The following is a 21,277-nucleotide window of genomic DNA, read 5'->3' on the forward strand; positions in this document are numbered from 1 at the left end:
TCTAACATTTCCTGATATTCTTGGGCGTACTTTAAGATCACCTCATTGTTAACGCTCAGAGTGCACGGGTAGCAGGTCGTATTTACGCAACAATCTTCCGCGTGACATTTGAAATAATCTTTAATGCCGAGAGGTTTCTCGTCCTCGTCCAGAGAATCTTCGGAATCTGTTTGTTCAGTGCATTTCGGAAACTTCCTCTGGGTGCAAGTTTTGTTGGCGCAAATTTCATCTGGAGTTTTCCTCTTCAATGCCGAACCTAGATTGCATTCTTGATTTGTCGGCGGTGCCTTTTTGTTTGCCACGTCCGTTCTGCTGTCCATAACTTCCGTGCCCTCCTTGAACTGAATCGATCTGGATTTGTTGTCCGAATGCATGGACATGATGTCTTGAATGTCTTGAGGTTTGGTCGTGCTGTCAAGTATTTGCATGATAGTGTTGTTGATGCCGTCTAGGACTCCCAATTTGTTGAAAATTTCCTTCATGTCGTTGAACATGAAGGGCAAAGTGTTTTCTGGTGGCGTCCTGCTCGTTGACGTCTCGCGAGATTCAACCAGCAGTTTTCTAAATAAAGGATTGTTGCTTAGGCACAAACCAATTTGAACGGCGAAAAACCATTTGTAGAAATCCGGGTTTTCATTCTGCAACTTCATCACGTTTCCGTTGTGGTTTAAGGCTTTGAGGATTTTAATCGCTTTACCGTAGTTTCTCATGTAGGATTTGGACAGTTTGTTCGCCAAGTTTCTGGTTAACTCATCTTCGTTCTCTAATTCTGGTAAAAGTTCTTTGTAGGTGTAGTTCAAAGTCGAATTTTCGTTTGGGGTTTCTCTGTCGGGTATTTTGTCCTTTGATTCTTTTACAGATCCTTTAGATGCTTTGCACGCATCGTTAAATGATTGTGACATTCTATCTGAACATAGAATAAAAATGTGTTGTTAATTTTTTGACATGCTTATTTTATTTTATTTAATTTTTTTGTGATTCCTAAATGTCAAGTTTAATTGTTGTGGAACATGTTTTGTTGGAATCAATTAAACAGGCCTCGTTAAATTTTATTTTTATTGGATTGTCGTGTTTTATTTTTAATTCACATCATTCAAGTGAACGTTTAAAATGTAAATGTTTAATTTCGATCACAAACAACATTTTTTGGCAGACAATAACGTTTTTTTACTGTTGACGACGATTTTCTAATAAATTGTGAGTAATATTAGACAGAGGATTAAGTTTGTTTATTTATTCATTTTTGTATATATATATATATATATATATATATATATATATATATATATTATATAGGATGACTGCTATAAAAGGACCAGCTTTATATATCTTTTCTGTTGAGCTCTTGGGAAAATAAGTAGTCAACAATTTGAAGAGGATAGAACATGTCTAATAATGAAGAATATCTAAATAAAATGTTTCTTCTGAAGAAAATACAGCCCTTGGAATTTTAAATTCAAAAATTATTTTTTTCTCACATTTCATCCTTACTATTACCAACAAACAATAAAACAATTTTCTCTGATGAGACAACTTGCCAGAAATGGTATTTTTAATATGCACAATCAACCTTTTTGTGCTACAACAAGACTAGTTCCCGAAGATATCTCTGATGTCCAGCAGAAGTAATTTTTGTTATGTGCTCCTCTCCATTTTAGTCAGCAATGTCGACAGTGGTTCTCCAAAAATTTTCCAAATCCATTGTTTGGCCGTTGACAAATTGGCTTGAAAACCAATTTGATTGGATTTTATTATGTGAAGCTGAATGAAAGAGAATATCTACGCACTGCCAATCAATAAGTACGGAACAATTACTTTACACGTTAAATGGGGAAACTGGAAATATGTCAAATTTTTCATCATTTGTATTTTTTATTGTAGGAGCTACATGAAAATGAATGTACAAGAAATAACTGTAAAACTTTGAAGAGGCTTTTGAGACTTTTGATTTGATTAGGTTCCATAAAACTTTTGGTACTGGTAATAGCTCCCAACTTTAAAATATTACAGCAACTATACAATTATTATTTTTTAGAATTGTTGAAAATGATATGATTGTAACACTTAATTGGTTTTAAATCCCAACTTTGCCATAAAATAGAAGACTCTATAGATTATATTGAGGATTATTTGCAAGCAGTATTTTCTATAATTTATTGATTTTTTCATGAATATTACGGCACATATTGTTTTAGTTACTAACTTCCTGAAAGTCATGCAAAAATTCAGTCAGCAGTCAGCCTTAATTTGCATTCCGACTTTTAGCGTCGTTCTCGATCGGTTAAAAATTTGGGTTACGTCGACATTAATTTTTCGTTTGAGTCACGTGCGAAATTGGCCACGCACATAATTCAGTACCGAGACGGAGACTCTTCACTTGAACGTACGAAGTTCGAGAGATCGCCACTTTCACAGTCGGCCTAATTATAGAACGGCGTCGCTCCCCGAGACATTGGCACTTTGTTGTCGAGGCGTCGCGACGACATCGTACGGTGCTAGCGGTGCGCCAGTTGTGGATCGGGCTGAAGAAAATGTCAGGCAGGGGCATGAGGCGGAAGAAGTCGTCGCTTTCGGAAGTCAAGGTGGCGGTTATCGGGGCACCGGGGGTCGGTAAAAGCGGTAAGTTTTGTTTTCCTAATAAAATTTTGTTTCGGAGCTAAGTGGGAAATATTTTACTTCGATTTCAAGAACTTGGCATTCGGTTTTATTATGTGTTTGTTTGAAAACCAAATTTGGACACAAGGACAGCACATTTAGAAATTTTGTTTCTATTTTATTTTAAACTTATAGTTCGTTTATAAAATAGTATTTTTAACGTTGTTTCAACAAATCTCAACGAATTTCTGAATTCCAAAATAAAATTAATACAATTTATTTTATCAATATGGATGATGTTCTTATTTTAAAACGCTAATAGTCAATTAATTATTCACTTTTTAGCACAAATTAATGATCAACAAGTTTATTTTGGTGTTTCCATGCTCCATTTTCAGTTAAATTTTGATTAATTGAAAAAAGTAGAAAATATACCAATTAATATTTCGTTACCTCATTAAAAACACGTTAAGACTGTTTATGTTTACGTTATAACAAGTAAAATTTAATATTCAACTCGGCCATTTTTCAAGAAACTGCATTACTTTAATGAACTGTTGAGCATTAAACCAAAACTTTACGATCTTGTCTATGTTTACTTTGAAAACCTAAATATTCAAAAAATACAATTCGTTGTTTATAGTAAAATATGCAGTTATTCCAAATATATTTATTAATCGATTCTATTATTATTCCACAAAAAACGTTCAGATGTGAATTGTCAAATTATGTCAGTGGGTCATAAAATTAGATTTTTCCTGGAACACAAAAAATCATATTTTCAACTTCCTCTCAACATTAAAACCCACGAATTAATGTACCTGTTGTTTTTTACTAATAAAATTCGAATCGTTACAATCAGGAAATACTGGGTCAAGTGTGCCTTCCAACACTTTGTCTTGATGGTGTATTGGATGCACTAATTAAAAATAAACGCGCTAATTGATTTATAAAAGGACCAGAAGTATTTTTAAATTTTTTCGATTCGGTGTCAAAAATTAAATGGGTTAAAAGGTTTTTAACGTGGCGTGAAAAATTGTGTTATTGGGTCTAGGGCTTCTAATTTTATAGGCCATTGTTTCGGATATTCGTTTGTCTATGTTCATTTTTATTAGCAGATTTGTCGGTTTGTTTAGCACGTAATTAATTAGTTATTTTGTTTATGTGCCAATTGTAACAAAACGGGTCGTTAATTTTGCCGCAGAAAAAAACAGATAATTTATTAACTCGTTTGTAGTTTTATCAAAACATATTTTTCTTCGTACGACCGCACAAAAATAAATGAATTACAATTAATTGAAGAACAACATCTTGTAACGAAATTTCTGGTACATCTAAGTGATAATTTAATTTGTAATTAATTGCTAATCAGAATTGTACTGACACATTTTTGCAATTTGCCAAAAAATCTTGAAAACGTTCCAAAAATTATCCCCATAATTTATTACTTAACTTGTTCTGCGTTCTTGTTAGTAATACTGATCATAATCGACACGTGTCGTAAAATATTAATAAGTTTTTAAATGATTTTTAAAAATACACTGTAACTATTAAAACCTACATAGCTGATCGACCATAAATTTCTATTGTTCAATAATAAACTTAATAAATAATTAGGCAAGATAATTTTCAGCTTCAAACTTCGAAACTTTTTTTATGTAAAAGATATGATTAAATACTAGGAAAACATATTTAGCTTCAAACATGAAGTCTTCTTCTTTTTTCAGAGTAACTTAATAAAACTGTTTTATTGCTGTAGAAATTTAATTAAATTCGTCAGGATTACAAATATTTTTTTGTAATTGGTGTCAGTTCACAAAAAATATAAAGTTTATAATATATTCTATTCTATATATAATATAGATTTTAAGTATGATAAATATAATTAGTTATTGAAAAGCGGAAATATAAATTAAACTTATATTTAATTCACATATGACTACACAATTTTCAGCTTCAGCTATATATATATATATATATATATATATATATATATATATTAAAAAAAAAAGAAAATATTAATTAAACTCTTTTATTGCAGAGAAAAATCTGATTAAATTCCTTAGTATTTAGCAGGATTTTATATATTTTACGTAGCTACAAAAATTTAGAGTTTATGATATATTTTTCAATTTGAAGTGTTACAAATTTAATTAGCTATTGAAACGAGTAAATGATGGATAAGTGAAGTTGAAGAAAAAATATTTATTAATAAATTCATACATAAACAAGTAAAAAGAAAAAACTATTCAATTTTCAGTTTCAAACATTAAAGTGAAGTTATTCCTTCAAAATAATTTAATAAAACTATAAATTTCCAATTGGATAATTTCATACACAATAAGGGAAAATTATAAATTACTAATCCAATAAAATTACTCACCACGAGGACATAATTTATAACGTTTAAATTGAATTACGAAAACGTGTGTTTAAATTCGAATGGACGTTTTATTTAGTTATGTTTACAATAAAAATAAATTAAAAACACCCACAACGAAAATTTTGTTTTAAAACCACCTAAAAATACTTTGATGGCAACCAACAAATAAAATATTAATGTATAATTGATATAAATGAAGGCATCACATGAATTTTAAAGGGGCATCAATAAAGCAACCAGACACCGTGTTATTTTTAACTGACAATTATTTCCAGGAGACGTATTTTTTACGCATTCGCGAGATTAATGAATGGATACGAAACTATTTCATCGTTAAACCGAAGTGTATTGATGTATGTGGGTAATTCTTCACAAATTTATTTATTTTATTTGAGGTCTTGTTTATAAAACTATTTTTACGCATTTCATCTAATGCTAAAATTATCCGATTATTAGACGGGTGTGTGTTAACATCTTCGAATGCATTTACATGTTATTACATGATTTGATGGATTTATTTTTTGTTTCAGCCCTCTCCGTCCGGTTTTTGACCAAACGGTACATTGGAGAGTATGACCACCAATCAGGTAAATTAATTTAAACAAAAATTATATGATTGACGTGTTTATTTGTTGAGTGGAAATAGTAAATACGTAATACTAGTTACTCTAATAACAAAACCGTTGTTTGGAAGCGACTGCCAAGATCAACGTCCTTGACTTTTTCACAGAGTTTTCATTCAAAATTTAGGAATCCCATAATTTTAGAACGATTTTAAAACTTGCGGCAAATATGATGTCAATGAAGCATGTGCTGAAATTAATGTAAACATCATAAAAGCAATGAGGAACTGAGCTATTTATATTTTAAATGCCAAAAAAGCATTGATTTTCTTATTATTTCTTCGCATTCTTAACAAAGGCCAACAAACTCATCATTGCGTAACAATGCGAATAATTTATTTTGATTTGTTACAGAAACCAGATACAAACACGAAGTTTTAGTGGACAATGAACCTGTACTCTACGAGATATTAGACACATGCCCTAAGGTATGCGAATTTTCAATTTTTACGCCCCAACATATAACAGGTTACCTATGTAACATTTCATCCACAAGTAATTTGTGTTTATTTTCTTAAACGCATTGATGTCTAAACAAGTACACCTGAACAAATAATGTTGATAACATCTTTTACACCGACAACAGTGATTGTCCTACCGGTTGATAGATGGCACGGAATGCTCTAAAATGCAAGTAAATCACACAGTCTTCAGTTATGAAATGTTAGTTTGTCTTGTCTTTGTTGATTATAACCGAATACACAAACATGACCTCGAACGTTGTTTGAAATATCACATTCACAATTTACGGTGATTAGGGATGTTGCCGAGGCAAATCTATATTTATTATTATTAATATATTTTGAAGGATGTCAGAGAAAAATAGATGTGTTTTGCAAATACGTTTGTTTAGTTTAGTCTGGATTTAGGATTTAGTTTATGCAAAATATTTTTGAGTATTTTCATTTATTTTTACTTGCCCGAAATGGCTTGGATACCTGGTAATCTCACATCATAATTTCGCTTAAATGAACTACATCAATGTGCGTGTTTTGGCAAAATAGCCCGGTTTGTTTTTATTCGCAGATTTATTCGACTGCATATTGAACAGTTTGTTTGTTATTTTAAAATTCCAGAGCACCGTATATTACGACCGAGATTCGCATTCTTTTCACTTTAATGGTAAAATGTAAGCGAAAACACGTCAAACTGAAACCGTAAACATTTCATACTGAATTGGGCAACTGAAGTTTAAAAGAGAGAATTCAATTTAACCATTTACTTCACTACTTTATACTTAAATTAAATTTATATTGAATAATTATTTTAAAAAGTGGTGGATGCGCCGGTATATTTGATACAATTAATCATTGCAGAACTACGATGATCTCCCGACATCGGAAACAATAAACTGGGCGGATGGCCTTCTTTTAGTCTACTCAATGATCGACAAAGCCTCCTTCACTTACTTAAAGAAAGTCAGCTCTTTGATATCAAACACCGACATCCCGGTGTACGTGGTGGCCAACAAAAACGACATCGTCCACCTTCGAAAGGTGAACGCTGAGGATGGTGCCCTCCTGGCTCGAGAATTGGAATGTGGCTTTTCAGAGGTTGCAGCTGCCGAACAAGTAGCAGCCGTGGCCGTCGTCTTTCAGGAGTTGTGCAGGGCTGTTTTGGCAGCCAGGAGGAAATCGAAGCATTCATTGTTGGAGAGGATGCTCGGCACCAGAACCAGCAACTTAAGATTGTACGTTAGGGGTAAGAGTGACAGTGCCTTACCTAAAGACTGACACATCGTGAGGAAGTTGTAGGATTGTTTAAGGCTGAAATGGAATTGGTACTAAGGTACTCACTGTGTACTATAAGATCTAGTCATGCAAGTCTTTTATTAATGTTGGAATTAGTTTAGGTTCTTGAAGAGAAGAAGTTCTTTGTTTCTTAATTCAAATATACAAATTTTGTTATTAACTAAATGAGCAACTGTAGTAAATACTTATTAAAAACTAACTCTAAAGAACACATGTAGAGTTTTAAAAGAGTTAAATCGTTAAGTCACTTTTTAACGTTAAATGGATAAAATTATGCATATATAAATATACCATTCTTTTCTATGTTTTTATGATGATGTTGTAGTGTTTAATTTAGAACAAAGTATCAATAAATAAATAAGTTAAATTTACTGTTTGTTTTTATCTTGAAATTTATGACAAATATTTAGGAGATAGATTTTGTTTGAAGTGTCTAATTTCTAGTTAAAATTTATCATAGCAATATTTAGGAATTAACTAGATTAATTTTATAAATAATTCAAGTTTACATCTCTTTTTGTGATTATTATATAGGATGATTCACGTAATTTATTCATGAGAAGTTTAAGGAGAACAGAAAGAGTTATCGATTTGAAATTTTTATAGGAATCATAATTTGACACGAACTACTTTTTTAATTTGTTTTGAACAATATTTCGTTTCTGGTCTTGCCGGAAATGACATCAACTTTGTATATTTTTGGGTTTTTAATTTTTAAATATAATTGCAAATAAATCTTAAACCTATAATTAATAGTTTCTGTTTTATTATTTTTTTGTCCAGTTGGACCATCTGGAAAAAAATGTTGCTGCAGGAAAATTCATTTTTGGCCTACACTTTAACCAAAGATCATCATATAATGAACAATTATTAGTACTTACAAATTTTATACAGTGTGTTCGTTATTAATCAGTAAATCAAGTGGTAACAAGTAAACTCGTTCTACTAATATTTCTTTATAAGACTAATAACTTTCTGGCATCAACATTGGTGGTTTTAGACATTTTAGTTAGATCATCTATCTGTTAAAATTTTTATAAAAATAATTAATAAAAATATTAGGTTGAGGTTTAGGACATGGTATACCCATTTTACTTGAAATTATATGTAGAATTTAAAAATCCATAAGTATACTGGTTTTTTTCTTCCTCCTATATCGGAAATGAAATTTTATTCAAAATAAATTAGAAAAGTAGTTTATCAAATTTCATGTTTTTTCCTTTCTTCATAAACATCGAAGTGAATCACCCGGTATGTTCATGTATATAAATAAATATAAAATTTTTAATGAACAATGATAAATAACTGTATGCTTCTAAAATAGCAGTTAGAAGGAACATAGTGTATTTTACTGTAGGTAAAATAATCATGCCGTAAATAAATAAATTAAAATTACTGTTTGATTTTTGTACGTTAGGTGAATTAAATAAAACGCATCCAAAGTTTACGTTGATTTTACCTAAGACGAAAAACAAATAATGTTATCTTAATGAAAACTGCAAGTTACACAAAGAATTAATAAATTAATTAACATTTCAACGCCGGAGAGTTCCAAAGTTTGTCTCTTTCGTTGGAAGCTCCCGAAATCACCCCCGGGTCATTTCCTGTTTACAAATTCTCCGTGAATAAGACACGGTATTTATTAAATTTCACCCTAACTCCTCGCCACTTCCGTCACCCAATCAATAATACCCGGCGGCCGATAAGTTTTTTTTTGTGAGACCCGCCGCCGATCCGTTGCTCTTTTGCGATCCTTGTGCTGCCGAAAATTAATCCAAACAGACAACAACATAACAAAATGTAAAACAATTAGAATAAAATGATCGAAGCTGGATGCGGCGTCTGCGCCCAAGAGCCGGGCGTCGCTTTGTTGTGAGATTTCGGTCCAGAGGCTGCGAGTGAGAGGCTGGGTGCCGCCGACATGGACGCTCTGGCCCGTAAATTGCTCGTTTTTTCCACCATCACCGTGTTAGTGCACGCCACAGGAGAGAAAATACCGCTCGGTGAGTAGTACTATATTTAAAACTGGTGCTGCATCCGCGTTTAATTGGCCGCCGTTGGCGGGAAAGACGTTTTCGATTTTGGAGCGTATGTGTATTGTACGGGATGTTTGTTAGGTTAGGAATTGCCGTCGGGATTATTCTCATCGTCCATTTGCTTATAATTATTTGTTTTAATTGAACGCAATAAATTTTTAATTAATTTTTTTATTATTAAAAATGTTATTCCTTCAGAGTAACTAATAATAAATAGTGTAAAAATCTTATTAAAATCATAAGGATTTAACAGGATTATAGTTATTTTATTGCATCTGTAATATGTTCTTGAATAAATTGTATATGTAACAAATTCAATTAACTATTGAAATGAAAAAATGATGAGTGAGTGGAGTTGAAAGATAAAAAAGTAGAAAAAATATACATGAAACATAAATAAGTAACGAGAAAAAACTATTCAATTTTTAGCTCCAAACATTGAAGGGAAAATATTCTTTCAGAATAACATAATAGAATTATTGTGTTACTGTAAAAATTTTAATAAATTCATTAGGTTTTGCATAATTATATACAATTTATGTAACTTGTGTCAATTTACAAAAATTATATCATTTCTAATACTTTCATGAATATTTTTAAGTGTAATTTTAATTATCTATTGGAAAGAAAAAACATGAGTGAGTGTTTAACATAAATAAAACAAAGGAAATATTAGTATTATATAAACAATAAGAGAAAAATATTAAATTTTATATCAGCTTACAAAAAATATTAAATTTGTAATCTGTTCATGAATAGATTTTTAGTACAATTAGTTTAATGAAAAAGGATGATTGAGTGAAGTTTGATATAAAAAACAGAGGAAACATTAATTAAACTCATATTAAATTCAATTTTGGATAAACAACAATAAAAAACTATTCAATTTTCATATTCAAACATTGAAGTGAAGTTATTCCATTGGAGTAACTTAATAATACTATTGTATTCCTGTCAAAAATCTGATTAAATTCATCAGGATTTAGCAGGATTATATATATTTTAAGTAATTGATCTGTTTACAAAAAAATATAAGATTTATAACATATTCATATACAGATTTTTAGTATAGTACAATAATTAGCTATTGGAATCAAAAAACTACTCAATTTTCACTTTTAAACATTGAAGTGAATTTATACCTTTAGAGTAACTTAATAAAACTGTTTTATTCTTGTAAAAAATCTTATTAAATTTATCAGGCTTTAGCATTATTAGGTATATTTTATGTACCATAACTGGTCTCATTTTACAAAGTCGTGTAAAGTTTATGATATATTCTTAAACAGATTAATAAGTGAAGTTTAAGATAAAAAACAAAGAAAATAATTATTAAACTCATATTAAATTCATACATTGATAATCAACAAGAAAGTATTCAATTTTTAGTTTGAAACATTGAAGTGAAGTTATTCCTTTAGAGTGACTTAATAAAATTATTTTTATGTTGTAAAAAGGCTTCTTTTATAGCTGATTAAATTCATTATGATTAAGCTGTTTATATAACGTTTTTAATTTATTTTTGGACAGTGTTTTAATGTAGTAAATTTAATTAACTACTGAAACGAAAAAATGTTTAATGTGTGAAGTTTAAGATAAAAAACAAAAGAAATAGTAATTAAACTCATATTAAATTCATATATAAATAAGCAATAAGAAAAACTAATTAATTTTCAGATTAGAACATTCTATCAGAGTAATTTAATAAAACTATTTTATCGCTGTAGAAAACCCGACTGAATTTATCAGGATTTGACAGGTATTTATTTACAAATATTATATAATTAATATTATTATATTTAGATACATTTTAAATATAATAAATTTAATTAGTTAGTGGAAATGGTGAATGGGTGAAATTTAAGATAAAAAGCAAAGAAAATGTTAGTTAATCTCATATACAATTTTCAGGTTTCAAATAATTTTGCCATATTTTTTCCGTAATTGTTTTCTAGTTGGCAACTGGACGTATTTAGCTTGGCCTATAATTTTATAGGGATATGCGATTCTCAGGCCAAGTACAAGATTTAACGGCAAGGTTAATTGCACTGCGGAAGAAAACACATGTGTTTTGTGTGCACGCATACCCTTGTAAGATTTGTTACGGCAATTATGTGGCGACCAATAAAAGTGGTGCTTTTACGTTATTTTTGCGCAACATTGTCGACGAACATAAAATTTGTCTTGGTTAAACATCAACAAAGCGCGGCTCCAGAAACTTGACTCATTGTTTAGGAAACTTTTCTGCCGAAAGAACAATGAAGTTATTTCGCACCAATTTGAGGGCACAACGTATGTACGTTGTTTCGGGCTGCGCTCTCTAAATTTAATATCTTATCAGACGCATTCCGTAATATAATCTTCCTTTGTAAACAGTTTCTGGTTTCGCTGGAAATCCAACTAATATCGTGTAAACTGGTGGTCCGGGGGCCGCCGAGCCGGGTTTATGGAGGAGACGACTTTACGACAATATTAATGGCACCTACATTACATTATACCCGAAATTGTCTCTTGAATATTAATCATCGGCCAATCCGCACTGTAATTTTCTTAAGCGATTCCTTCGCCCCGATGACGTGATAATTAACAGTGGATGCATTTAGCGTTGCATGAATGCCCAAACACTTAGCCATCATTGTCAGCTTCCGCATTCGTGATCGGGGAATCAATCAAATACAGTTTTCAATATACTGCACTTTTAACCGAAGATTATCGAATCAAATTCCTTTGAAGTTGAACACAAGAAATCAGGAGATTTTTATGTTTCCGCACAAATCCTGCTAAAAAACTTCTTTTATGGCCCGAATTCGTGTGGCATTTCAAGGATACTGTACCACTGAAAATTAACACAAATTACAGTTTCTGAAGAAAAATATCTGCATCACATCAACCTTCCCCGTAAAGAAATAAAATTTTCAATGTCCCCGTAACATGCGAAGCTCGCATATTCCTGCTGTAAACAGAAGTAATGAAATTTCGTCTCCGCATCCATTATGCAATTTGTTAATTTGTTCGCAATTAATATTCAACGAGAACCATCTGTTTAATTTGACATGTTCCGTTATTAATTATACATATCTTAATTAATTATCGAGAGATGTGCGGCTTTTCCGGTTGCAACAGCAATCAAGCTAATAGTACACGTGTAATAAACTCGAAACACGTCGTTTACTCGATCAATTTTAAAAACGCCGAATATTTGTACTTGTACATCAGGATTTTAATTTAAAACACAAATAACGTCGATCGCAGAGATAAAAATTGAGCAACAAACTTTTGATCGATGTCTGTTGGGAATTGAATTAACTCATCGCAATTTTGTAAATACGACCGTTGAAATTGCAGGTTTCAATATTAAACGATGGTAGCCTCGTGATATTCTCAAGTTATGCATGTCTGGATCACTACTTCTTTTTAGTTTATGTGCAATTTACCGCTATAATTTTACTTTTAGGTTTTATATTTAGCGTGAAACGAGGCAAGCGGGTTGAGACACTAAATATACTTAAATAGGTTAAGGTGCGCCATATCTTGATTGTGTTTCGAATTTAAAACTCCAAACGACCAATCAACAACACACCAATAATGATATTTATTGGTTTTTGGGGTTGAATTAGTTTTTATAACGAACATCTTGGTAACTTTAACAAAATATTTGATACTAAATGCCTCATTCTATTGTAAACTGTGATTTAAGTGATAATTTAGAATAGCTAATTATGTAATTGATGTCATCTTACAAAAAATATAGAATTTATAATATATTCTTGAATATATTTTTAGTGTAATAAGTTTAATTAGCTACTGGAACGAAACAAGATAAGTGAGTGAACAGAGGATTTATTAATTAAACTCATATTAAATTCATACATAAATAATAAGAAAAAATTATTAAATTTTCAGCTCCAAACATTGACTTAATAAAACTGCAGTATTTCTGAAAATTAAACTAAATTCATCAGGATTTAACAGGATTATATATATTTTATGTAACTTGTCTCAGTTTACAAAAAAGTATAAAGTCTTTAATATATTCTTACACAGATTTCAAGTGTAATAAATATATTAGCGATTAAAATACGCCTTATTTGATTGTTTCAAATTTAAAATTCCAAACGACCAAATCACCAATATTTATGTTTATTGGTTTTAAGGTTGAATTAGATAACTCGGAGATTTTATAACTCGAATATTTAGGTAACTAAATACTAAATACAAAATATTTGGTGCTAAATAATTTGTATTTGTATTTTTGAAGGCTATTCCTCATTCTATTGTAAACTGTTGGATAGATTTTAAAGACTGTGATTTAATTAATAATTTAGAACATCTATATTATTTTGAAAAAAACATTCAGGAGATTTGTCAATTTTATAAGAGTTATTCTAATCTTTATGTAAATGTATGCTGATGTAAAGGTGCATAAAATGTAGAAGATATATCAAAGAAAACTCTTTCTTTTGATGCCAAGCTTATACTTCTGTTCAACCAAAGTTATAAAGTTTCAGGTTTTTCAGAATTTAACGAGTTACCACTACTTTTTGATGGATACAGCAAGAATATTATAATAAAAAATGTGGTAAATATTATCAAGGTAAATAATTAAATGTTTCAAATACACCTTTAATTAGTACATTAGAAATTAGAAAAAATACAAGACAGAAAATATTATTCGTATTAATTCAAATGGAGGTCTTTTTGATATGTAATTATCAAATTTATTAAATCTTTAACTGTCTTCAAATATTACATTGGAAATATCTCAAAGACGTCCACAATTCTCAATATTAATCAGGAATACTTTTTTTCTTAATTGAGCTTAGAATATGAAAAGGTTAATATTTTATCGTTATATTTTCTTCATTATTGGTCGTGTTATACCTGCTCCCAAAGTTCGACCACATATTTTAGAAACACTTTATATATGTTAGAACTAAAACTATTGCGTACTGTTTTATATTGCAGTGGGCAAAATTCTAACAAATTTTTTACGTTATGGTCTTTCATTGCTCTCTGTGAATTTAAATCGATTATTTACTAGAGGTCTTTTGCATATTATATTATATTAAGTGAAACAGTAAGAAAAATTATAATTCAGCGTTACCAAGACCGAGAACAGATGGCTAAGACTTTACGGCTAAATAAGTCAATCGTTTCCCGTATTATTAAAACATTTAAAGAAACAGGCCAAATAGTAGTTACGAAAGAAAATCGATAACTGGATAATTCGAATGTCAAAAAACAATCCAATCTTATCGTTCACTGAAATTAAAGCCAACCTGGAGGCAATGGGATTGATGAAATTAGTTTAAGAACTGTGAGAGTATGGTTAGTGAAAGGGGGTTTGTTTGACCCAAGGCCTACAAGAAAAATCCTTGTTCCTATTAAAATTGTGAAAATCCAATTTTGACTTATTAAGGATCGCATTCACTGGACCACAAAACAATGGAGACGAATAGTTTTCAGTAACGAGCCTGAATTTAATGCTTGAATTTTTCTGACGTAGACCCTCTTTGACTGATTTATGTACAAAGATATATTAAACAACAGTTTGCTTCCATATGTTGAAGAAATGGTGCTCTTAATAACATGAAATCAATTCCAAACGCAAATCATTAATTTTAACGGACTGATTAAAAGACAAAAGCATCGATGTTTTGTGTTGTTACATATAACATTTTATAGAATAAGAATTTAGTTATATTTATAATACTGTATAGTTATGCCTAAAATAATTAACATTTTAAAAACTTATTATAATGACCATTAGTGTATATCTAACTTTATTTTACATTTTATTGGTAAAATGTAGTAAAGTATTTTTAATGCATTCTAAGGATTTGCTACGTTTCTTTTACTTTAACTTTTATTCAGTCCTTTGAAGTTTTTCTAAAAAAATACAAAATAAAGTACACGAAAGCAGGATAATTACGAAACTAGGATGAAGCTTTAACCGTAACGAAGCCAATCCGATATTGGTTTTCGAAGCGATTCTTAGTCAAAGGAAAAATTCATTTCTTTGTACACAAAATTGACAAACACTAAGTAATTGCTGAAAATGTTACATTACGTCGAAAGCAACTTTATTTGTTTGGGTTTTTATGGGTCTAGGAATGATGGGAAACTTAACTGCGTCGTTTGAAGTTAAACAAAAACCTTATCGAAAAACTTTACGTTTTGCAGCCGTAGTAAAGTTCGAAATCTTTTATAATACAATACGATTTTATTATGAAAGTTTTGTGTACCCGTGAAAAGTAATGGGAGAATCTTTGTTAAATGCGAAAGAACACGGTTAAGTGCAAATCGGTTAATTCCATTAACAGGATCGAATAAATCGCACGGTGGCTCCAACAACAATTTATTTAATTCCAAGTTAAACTTTTGTTCCATTAAATTGTCAACAACCAACTCAACTTTTTTTATATAGTATTACAGGGTGTTCGGATAAGAATATTCAATTCTTTGACGTTACTAATTGGCGTAGACCTTTTCCTTCATTTGAACCATCATTATAAAATTTAATGGATTAAGACTTGATAACTTTGGAGGCCAATTAATAAGACCGCCAGTCCCACGGTCAAGTCACTGATTTGGAGACCATTCTGATGAAAAAGTGTTAATCAATAAATTATATATTCAAAAGTCGGATAGCTAGCGTTTACCAACAGGAATGAATCTTCTCATCTAGTCGTGACTTTTAAAGTTGACCAATAGGAATAACTCTTTGGACATTATGAAGGCTTTGATTTCAAATGTGAGATTTGGCATCGTTGACAGTTAATTCATTTTGTGGTTAGTCTTTAATTTGCTAGAAGAATTAAATAATCGTTACTCATGTCAAGTATGTTGGTATATCTATTGGGTTGTTCGGAAAGTAATTTCGTTTTTTTTCTCTCTGTGAGAGCTTCGAGGATAATCCCAGCCTTTTCAAGTGGTCATAAACTGTTGAATTTGATACATTTAACCTCAATCCGATCTCACATGTTGTTATTCTCAACTAATGCCTTTATCGCGTTTTTATCAGCTTCAACCGGCCTTCCCGAACGTGGTTCATCTTCGACATCAAAATTGCCGGATCGAAATTTAGCGAACCAGTTCTGGCACTGGCGTCCTGTCAACACACCTTCTCTATACACATCGGTCAACTTCTTTCTGGCTTGAACAGCATTTTTACCCTTTCTGTAGTAAAACAGTAAGATATGTCGAAGATGTTGCTTATCGCTCTCCATATTTAAAAGGGCACCAACCAAAAACTACTGCGTAAAATTAATTGGAATTTTTCACACACAAGCCTTGCTATATGAGCTCTCAATGCATATAAAATTATAGGGCTTAAGTGTGAAGTTGAGTGCAAAAAATACAATTAAATTCTCTGTCGGGAAAAAACGAAACGAACAACCCAATACATTCACCAATTTAATTCTTTAATGTAATTGCTCTGAGTCTAAGCTATACTGTGAAAAAAATTTATTACATTAAATTGTAGGTATGTATTTTAGGATAATACATACTAAAAGTCAATTATACCAAAGGTTACAGAAATAAAAAAAAATCAATTTTTCAGGAGAAATTATAGAAAAAATATTTAGATTTTCTTCATTATTGGGATGTTTTAGTTGTTCCGAAATTTTGACCACTTAATTTATTTCAGAAATATATATTCGAATTAGTAGGAGCATACTCAAACATCTCACAATATTTCGTATCCCAGATCCTTGATAATAAACCATAAACAGATATTTAAAAATATATTACATTGTTAGAACTTTGTATTAACAAATTAGATAGTAATCTCTAAATGAATTAATTCTCAATGTTGACATATAACATATGCTGACGGACCACCTTTACTATTCTCCACAGGACATTATCCAGAAACATTCCCATTAGTCAACTTTAGAGATCTCTAGTTCTTTTGTTGTTGAGGCCACAAATTTGAATTAACAATTTTGATAACACAGGAATGTGCCCTTTCAATGCGCTATTGTCAACACATCCGAACACCCTGTATCTAAAACACTAAATCAGTCTCGAGAAACTTTTCTTTCGAAACAACTCACAGTCGTGCGGTTCGGTGCATAGCAAAATTGATGTTGATTTCAGTTCGGGAAACTTTCTCCCGCGAAATCTATTAGGCGGCAGTTCCGTTCGGGCCGACACGCAATTTTAATAGACACATCCCAGGGTCAAAGGCGGCTGTAAAGGCCCGCCACCGGCAGCCGTAATTGATTTACTGCGCCCGTAATGCACACGTCAAACGTTGCTTTTTAAAAGGCGAAATAAAACGCCGACGGAAAAATATACACATCGTCGCCGATTTATGGGCCGGCGTGGCCGTGCAGGAAGACGTAAATCTGGAAGTAAATTATATCATACGGCCTGTTATGGCTGTTGTGACAACTCCAGTTTTACAGTTCGTGAACGTATTGTGGGCTTTGTTGAAAGTTAACCGGTGGATTATTCCGGTGAAACCTATTAATATGTTTTGTCCACTTGAACAAATTAAAGTGGACTTAGTAGGTGAACAAAACATTTGGAAACGAAAAAGTCAAGGAACCCATCAATAAATTTAAGTGTTAGTCTGAAATAAAATTAAGCCTGGCTAAAATTTTCGATGACACAGGGTAACATCTGCATTTACGGCACAATTGCAGGAACAATCGACTCCTGCACCATTATTGTTATGGTTCGCATAAAACGTTTCCAAATGGAGACTTATTGATGTATCAAATACTGCAATATGGGCAGGTAATGCAACGTATACACCTGCATTCCCGAATGAAATATAATAGGTTTGATGTTATTTTCGTTTTTGTTCGTGTCATGTTTCATTTTGGCGTCATAAAATGGAAATTATATTGTGGTGTTTGTTTGCAATTCCATGTGTAGTGTTGACACAATTTTAATTGATTTTAGCCATACAATAATTTTTATAAATTTGCCTTCTATCACTTTCCGAAGTATTCTCAATATGTTGATCAGTGATATTATTTGAGTATTTGCAGCTCTCGACTGGCAATTTATTTTACTTTTTATATATTTAATACACATAAAAAGAAACCACATGATATTTCTTATTTTCATAAATCACATTTTGTGAATTTTAACACATATTCAGTTCATTCTTAATTTATCTATGTCTCAAAGAAGTCTTTCTTCTGATGATTTTGCCACTATAATTGCAATTTTGGAACATGGCAATCTGAGTCAACAAAAAGTAGGTCAAATGTATAGTATCTCACTTGGAATCATTATCGATAAACTGGTAACGCCAATATACGACATGGTGATGGTCGACATTGACTGATGATCAGAATACAGGATAATTTTCTGATCACTTTTGCTAGATGAAATCCATATTTTCAGAGCATGAGCCAACGATCAATGCCCATCGACTGAAACCAAATGGCACAATTGTTTGTCACCAGATGGGTCTAGGTACACATCATATAATGGAAATAACCGTATTTGGACATAGTGTAAACGTGGTGAGACCATCATTGTTCTGTAACAATTTCTTTAGAGAGAAGCACGAAGCTCATATTTGTCTATTTTACTTTTTTAGATTTTATACGCTTTGTTCCCACCTGTACGTGTCACTTGAAATTGACAAAATATTATTTTAATTATACTCGAATTGAATTTTTTTTAATTCACAAAAATTTTTAATATTAATTTAAATATATTAGAGTATACATTTTTTAAATAATATATAAAACTTTATTGTATCAATATTACTGAATTTTAAAATGCAGAAAATATTAAATTATTTAAAATAATTTAATATATTTTACTTTTTAATAAATTATTACTTTTATTTAATTTAACTAATCAATATTTAATTTAATACTAACATTAATTATATATATATATATATATATATATATTTATATATATATATATATATATATATATATATATATATATATATATATATATATATATATTATTAATTTGTCTAAATTAGTTAACGGAATTTCAACATAAAAAAATATATTTATATAGTTCAAATAACTTAATATATTGTATTTTTTATAATTTTTATTGTAACATTAATTATTAAAAAATTATTGAGCTAAAATGTCAAAATTAGTGTCCGATCTCACTGTGTTTATAAATTTAAAAATATAATAAAATTTATAAGACTTATCTCACTCATCAGACTGCAATCCAATTGAACATGTAACTAATTTTGAATATGTCAAGGAGGATGGAAGCTGTTCGAAGAGCAAAGGGGAACTGCCCAAGTACTAATTGGAAAATATATTCATTAATATTCTGTTATTTTTTAATTTCTATAATTTCTCAAGGAATTTAGTGTTAGTCAGTTTTATTATTGGTTTAAAATTCTTGTTGATGCAGTTTTGTTAAATTTGTACATGAGATTCACATTAAAATTTATTTTAAATATATATTTGATTGAAATAATTCAAATTATATACTTCAAAAGACTAAGAATATATCTAAGCTCATGTTTCCTGGGGATCTCGGCTACCTTCCATTTGGAATATCCGATTTTACTGATAATACACTGCGTTCATGCATATAGACAGCTTTCGACGATATGAATGTCTGACATTTTTTAAAACCGGGCAGGAAGAAAATTAGATTTTCCCCTTTGAACCTGTAGAATAACATGTATGAATATATAATTCGCAATTCCATTTTACCAAGCTTTCAGCGGTTTTGTTTTGGTTTCACGGATAATCTGATAAAGTTTTTTAAAAAAATATTTCCCGATCGAATTTAATATTTGTTTTTGATTTTGTTCATAGACGAAGCAGAAAGCGATTGCATTAAAATATACCTGATACAACGTTTTTCATTAAAACAATTAAAAACAAGAATTTCCATTAAACCAATGCAAAAATTCAATTTGGTTCGGCTTAATTAAAACGGAATTCAGTGCGAGCGGCGAAAACAAATATTAATTTGACCGTTATTTTATTTTAAATGAAATAAAATCAATTAATTTAATTATACTATTCCAGGGGCGATTTTCGAACAGGGCACGGATGAGGTGCAAACGGCGTTCAAGTTCGCGATGCTCAACCACAACCAAAACGTGACGTCCCGCCGTTTCGAACTTCAGGCCTACGTCGATGTCATCAATACGGCCGACGCCTTCAAACTGTCTAGACTCAGTAAGTACACACAGCAATTTGCACAAGTATTTATTAATTGACACTTCTCCGTCATTGTTGCTCAAGATGTTTGGGAAAAGCTTGAAGCTCGAGTAATCGACGAGAGCCAATTAAAAGTGGTGTTGGCGGTGGCAGTGTAAATATGCGGGACGGAAGACTAATTAGCCAACATTTAGTTGTGCAAATTCACGTCGAACAATAACCTTTGATCGAGCGTGGACAAAGAGTCGAAACTATAAATGGAACTCCGCAGGGAACTCCGTGGATTTACTACTTCTCGCTCGGAACCTTTTCACGACCCACTAATGGTTTCCTGAGAGCTCTTTCGTTGTCCTGCGTCGCCGGCACCACACCATCACGGTGATATAATATTGCTTAGCAAGTTTCCATTTTTATTTAACGATTTCACAACCATAATTCCACGTTTAAGCTCCACCGCCGAGACGCCGCAACCATAATTTTCGGTTGTCGGTTTTATTGCACGGGGGAAATATTCCTCGGGCATGAAATACTGAAGTAATTACGTTTTCATGATACCGAAGCCCTTGAACGCAACTCCGTGGAGCTTTCAGTTTTGTGAAGTGTAACTCGAGACGACCAAAATGCCTGACAGGTATCAGAAGTTAACTCCCATTCAGGTTTTAATTTGATACATTAGTTCGGGTAACTATGGCAACAAACCTCGAAAGGATTCGCCGACTAAAATTCATTATCCACTCGTACAACCTTTAACTCCTTGCCCGAT

The 21,277-nt window shown here is 31.2% G+C and overlaps 2 protein-coding genes across 2 annotated transcripts in view; both read left to right on the forward strand.

Moving 5' to 3' along the window:
* Positions 1 to 2,301: 2,301 nt before the first annotated feature.
* Positions 2,302 to 8,068, forward strand: LOC109599399 (ras-related and estrogen-regulated growth inhibitor). Its single transcript, XM_020015389.2, has 4 exons — positions 2,302 to 2,619; positions 5,509 to 5,565; positions 5,956 to 6,029; positions 6,918 to 8,068. Exons 1-4 carry the CDS (start codon positions 2,532 to 2,534, stop codon positions 7,332 to 7,334), a joined length of 636 nt encoding a protein of 211 aa, XP_019870948.1. The 5' UTR covers positions 2,302 to 2,531; the 3' UTR covers positions 7,335 to 8,068.
* Positions 8,069 to 9,258: 1,190 nt separating this feature from the next.
* LOC109599387 (glutamate receptor 1-like) overlaps positions 9,259 to 21,277 on the forward strand; it is a 33,011-nt gene continuing 20,992 nt past the window's right edge. Inside the window, exons 1-2 of the mRNA XM_020015378.2 lie at positions 9,259 to 9,355; positions 20,380 to 20,532. Of these exons, the coding sequence (XP_019870937.2) occupies positions 9,274 to 9,355; positions 20,380 to 20,532 (235 nt within the window). The 5' untranslated portion in view covers positions 9,259 to 9,273. The remainder of the gene's footprint in view (positions 9,356 to 20,379; positions 20,533 to 21,277) is intronic.

The sequence above is a fragment of the Aethina tumida genome, chromosome 2 (genome assembly GCF_024364675.1).
Source record: "Aethina tumida isolate Nest 87 chromosome 2, icAetTumi1.1, whole genome shotgun sequence".
Classification (NCBI taxonomy): Eukaryota; Metazoa; Arthropoda; class Insecta; order Coleoptera; family Nitidulidae; genus Aethina; species Aethina tumida.